The 4,910-nt window shown below is 38.8% G+C and overlaps 1 protein-coding gene across 15 annotated transcripts in view; it reads left to right on the forward strand.

Annotated features, from left to right (window-relative positions):
* Window positions 1-4,910, forward strand: part of cacna1db (calcium channel, voltage-dependent, L type, alpha 1D subunit, b) — a 75,787-nt gene that overhangs the window by 62,782 nt on the left and 8,095 nt on the right. For 14 of the 15 annotated variants that reach the window (XM_014001723.1, XM_014001724.1, XM_014001716.1 and 11 more), the window contains 8 exons: window positions 1,809-1,937; window positions 2,621-2,686; window positions 2,817-2,908; window positions 2,993-3,152; window positions 3,274-3,401; window positions 3,548-3,644; window positions 3,758-3,860; window positions 4,310-4,411. In XM_014001723.1, coding sequence (XP_013857177.1) covers window positions 1,809-1,937; window positions 2,621-2,686; window positions 2,817-2,908; window positions 2,993-3,152; window positions 3,274-3,401; window positions 3,548-3,644; window positions 3,758-3,860; window positions 4,310-4,411 — 877 coding nt within the window. Of the gene's footprint in view, window positions 1-968; window positions 1,011-1,808; window positions 1,938-2,620; window positions 2,687-2,816; window positions 2,909-2,992; window positions 3,153-3,273; window positions 3,402-3,547; window positions 3,645-3,757; window positions 3,861-4,309; window positions 4,412-4,910 lie in introns of all 15 variants that reach the window. The other variant, XM_014001721.1, reaches the window with a different exon arrangement.

Here is a 4,910-nt window from a genome sequence, read left to right on the forward strand (position 1 = left end):
TTCTTCAGCAGTGGAGTCTTGCATGGTGAGCGTGCATACAGGCCATGGTGGTTCAGTGCATTACTTAACTTACTATTCTGAAGCTCTCCACAAGTGGTCCTTGGCTCTTGGACAACTCTTCTGATAATTCTTTTCACTCCTCTGTCAGAAATCTTTTCCCTGTGCCATTCCACATCATTACAAATAACTTCATTTCTGGACATTTATGGTTTGATTTCTTTGTATGTATGGATCACTTGGGTTGTTACCGACATCTGGTGAAAATTTCATGTCATTAGCACCTCTAGTAATATATTTACTGAGAAAAATGGTGACGTGTTTGATACTTATTTTACCCATTGTATATCCCTATGGATGCATGTGTGTGTTTGAGTGTCTGTTATCAAAATATTTCATGAACCTCTGGACAAATTTTGCTGAAACTTTCAGGAAATAATCCTTAAATACCCCTAAAACTGATTAACCTTTTTAAACCAACTCAATTCAAGATGGCGGCCAAAACCAACTGAAAGAAAACACAGGAATAAGTATAATTCAGTCAAAATAACAGATATTGAGCTAAAATTTGATGTGATAGTAGCTGAGAGTCATTTACATCACACACTTTGAACATGACACTTATTGTTGCTGGAAAATATGTATTACAATATTTTCAAAGTTTGACCAGAACACCTCCAGCTCCATTGTTTCTCAGACTGAGACAGTTTTATTTTATCATGCATATATTTTATGCTGGATTGGTTTTTCTCCTGAGAACATGTGCTGAAGCGTTTAAACTGTTGATGTTCTTGCAGATAAGTCTTTTTGTTTTGTAAAGATACCTTTTGTGTTTCGATTCATTTTAATACATTCTGAATGACGCCAACAGAGGCAGCGATAAAATGTGATGTTTTCATCTGGAATAACTTGTGGATGATTTGATTCAATACAACTGGAACTCAATTTAACTTTAGGTTTTTGATTTCAAGTCGACAGCCATTCCTGTTGTCAAGGTGATAGTGGATCCAGGGGTAAGAATAAGCCCCTCCTCCTTCACTCAAGACCCTCCCCCCTCTGTTACCATCCAAAAATTCAAAGCATCTATATTGTTTTGTCGTGACGCTGTTGTTCAGTTCTTACTAAAACCACAGAGATGCTTTTCTGTACCTGAGTTTCTGGTTGTAATTCTGCAGTAAAGTTGCCGGGTTTGTTTTCATGAACTGTGTTTGTCAGAGTTGTTGCGTTTTGGTGCAAGTTGAAATGTTTTGACCATGTTTCTCATTTTGTCTTGGTGCATGGCATGCACACGGGACACCACTGATGTTGTTATTGTGTTTTTTTTGTTTCATTCTACATTCCTAATGAGTGGCAGAAAGTGCTTGCTGTCAGATTACCAACACTGTTGGAACACTGAACTGTGTTGTGTTTGCATTGCTTGTTGGAGTCTCAAATGTTTGTGGCGTTGCAAGACAGATACAGCTCCATCTTTCTGTTATCGTGTTAACGTCAATGTTTTTTAGACTGTTATTGAGCATTATGCCTGTTTCAGACTCAGTTGTTCCATGTATTGTGTGCATTTGTCATGTGGGCCTACTGATGGATTTAAATCTAACACAAAGTTGCATGAAAACTGGTTGTCAATGTAAATATATAGGAAGAAAAAACAAATTGGTAGGACTTGAATCCACTTTATTTTGATCCTATTTGTGAGAATTAAAAGAAAGCATGAATGACCAACTGCATCAACGACTGAACGAATGATACAAAGATTTACCATTGCTGAAAAATGTTTGTTCCGTAAATAACTTCCCCCCCTCCTCCGACCTCAGAACACAGAAGACAGCGCTCGAATCTCCATCACCTTCTTCCGCCTGTTCAGGGTGATGAGGCTGGTCAAGCTGCTGAGCAGGGGCGAGGGGATCCGGACTCTGCTGTGGACCTTCATCAAATCCTTCCAGGTGGGGTTTTAAGACTTAAAATAAAATAAATTTGCAAAATTAATAATCAACCAAGTGAAGAAACTGCATTAAACAAATTTTAAAATGCATGCCGTGTTTCTGAACATTAGAAATTAATGTAAAAACCATTCATGTTGTCTTTTCACATTTTAATGAGTTTAAAGTGCCAGTGACATCGAATTTTTCTAATAAACACGAATGCATTTTTGGAAAGATAACACTGATAACCTATTGCAAAACAAATTTCACGTCGCTGAGATGAACGGTTGTTGAGATATTTGCATGTGAAGAAACAGGAAGTGGTACCAAAGGGGAATGTCTGCATGTAAACAGAGCATTGTTACCAAAGCTAACAAAACAGGCTGTAGAGAAGAATCTGATGTTTCTTTAGATTATTTTTTAGTCGCTATCAAAGAGAGATGAAGAGTTATTTGGTTTTAATAAACAGAGACCAGCAAGTTTATTTTATTAATGAGTTTCTCTTTCATGTCACTTCCTGTTTCACGTTGGCTGAGCCAAATTCAAAAGAAAATAGGCCAGTTATGTGACAAAATGGATAAAATTATGTGTACCATGCCAATTTTCTTAAGTATAAAGATGCTTTCTTTGACTTTTTGTATTTGAAGGATAGGCATGTCACAGGGACTTTAAAGTTTTACCTTTTGTCTGTTCTTTCCACCCAGGCTCTACCTTATGTTGCCCTTCTGATAGCCATGCTGTTCTTCATCTATGCTGTGATCGGGATGCAGGTAGTACAGATGATTAAACTAAACACTTAGCTTTGTTTGTGCTTGTGATCCTTTTTTATTTAGCTTTTTCTACAAACTTCTGGATGCTTTATAAAGATTTTTTGCTGCTATTTCTCATCTGCTCTGTTAGGTGTTTGGGAAAATAGCAATGGTGGACGGAACCCAAATCAACCGCAACAATAACTTTCAAACGTTTCCCCAGGCGGTTCTGATGCTTTTCAGGTTTGTGCTCTTTGTAGTTTGAACTGTTTGCCGCTCTGTAGTGATCCCACAATAAAACCACATGAAACTGTTTCCTGTTCTCAGGTGTGCCACAGGCGAGGCGTGGCAGGAGATCATGCTGGCCTGCCTGCCGGGGAAACTGTGCGACTCCGAGTCGGACTACAACCCCGGAGAGGAGCGAACCTGCGGCAGCGGCTTTGCCATCATCTACTTCATCAGCTTCTACATGCTCTGTGCATTCCTGGTACGCCTCGGACGTTTCACCGTTTTCACTAACCGAAATATTTCAACTTAGATTTTCACAGACATTCAATAATAAATAAATATAAATAACAATAAAATACTGTTGCCCTTTCCTGTTTCAGATCATCAACCTTTTCGTAGCTGTCATCATGGATAACTTTGACTACCTGACCCGTGACTGGTCCATTCTTGGGCCGCACCACCTGGATGAGTTCAAAAGGATCTGGTCTGAATATGATCCTGAGGCCAAGTGAGAACAAAAAACTCATTTTCTCTTTTCCCCTCTTCATAAAAAACTCTGGAGTGCACAAACTGTGTATTAATATTCTTAATATCTGTAAAGCATGTTCTGAATACAGTTGAAATGTGTTTGATTTAAATCTACCTGGCTGCTAGGGGCAGGATCAAACACCTTGATGTTGTAACTCTGCTGAGGAGGATCCAGCCTCCGTTGGGCTTTGGAAAGCTCTGTCCTCACAGAGTCGCCTGTAAGGTGAGTTTTCACCACATTTTTGACATTTATGCTAAAAGTGAGTAACTGGTTTTCACCACAAAAGTTGTAAGATCCATCTCCGACGTCAGCGTGATGTTTGACTTGTGTTGCAGCGACTGGTGGCGATGAACATGCCTCTCAACAGCGATGGGACTGTGATGTTCAACGCCACTTTGTTTGCTTTGGTCCGCACTGCGCTCAAGATCAAAACGGAGGGTGAGCGTTCACCGCAGGGTGTTAGAATCTGCAGAATCGTTACTTGTTTAACCGTGATCGTTTCTGCACGGTCGAGCTCTAACAGCTGCATCATGTCTGTGTGATAGGACTTTAACTTAAAACTTTATCTCCATAAAATTAAAAGAGGAAGCAACAATCTAATTATAACAGTTTTTATACTGTACCCTGCAGGTAAATACCTTGTTTGAAAGACCACCTTAGGGAAATAACTTTGCCAACATCCATAATATTTACGATTTACATATTTTATAGTGTTTGTTCTTATTTATTTTAAAACTAAAATGTGTCTCTTCTATCATTTATACATAAAACATAAATTAAAATATTGTTTATTGTTTTGAGATTAAAAGACAGAAAAGTTACTTTTTTGCTTTTTTACACAAACATACTCACTGATTGATTAAGTTTTAAACAATCATTATTTGTAGGTAACTTGGAGCAAGCCAACGAGGAGCTCAGAGCTGTGATCAAGAAGATCTGGAAGAGGACCAGCATGAAACTGTTGGATCAAGTGGTTCCTCCTGCAGGCGGTTAGTGATCATCTCACACGCTCCTCATCATCTTCACTCAGTTCAACCACTTCAGCTCTTTTCTTTGCTGTGCACACTGCCAGGCTCCTCTTAGGAGCGAGCTGCAGTTTGTACTGATGCTTACCAAGATTTATTTATAAATGTGGTCTGAAATGTTTCTGAATGGATTCAGCTTTTCCTAGAATAAAAGATTCACCTCCGGGGCACAGTGTAAGTCATTATGTCCTGAGATTATGCAAAATTAATATGCTAGAGTTGGATATTTGGCACATTTCTATTAAAAAGTTAGGTTAACCTTTTAAATATTTAAGCACTCTGCTGCCACCTAGTGTCTGAAATTATAAAGTGCAGACCTCTGCAGGACAAACCTTATGGGACTTTAAAGCAGTGGTTCCCAAACTTTTTGTCTTCTGACCCACAAACTATCCATGGCAAAAACTTGTGACCCCAAATATTACTGGTCTGAGTACATGAACTTCATTAATAACCCTAAAAACAC

Source organism: Austrofundulus limnaeus, unplaced genomic scaffold (assembly GCF_001266775.1).
Source record: "Austrofundulus limnaeus strain Quisiro unplaced genomic scaffold, Austrofundulus_limnaeus-1.0 Scaffold10, whole genome shotgun sequence".
NCBI classification, from domain to species: Eukaryota; Metazoa; Chordata; class Actinopteri; order Cyprinodontiformes; family Rivulidae; genus Austrofundulus; species Austrofundulus limnaeus.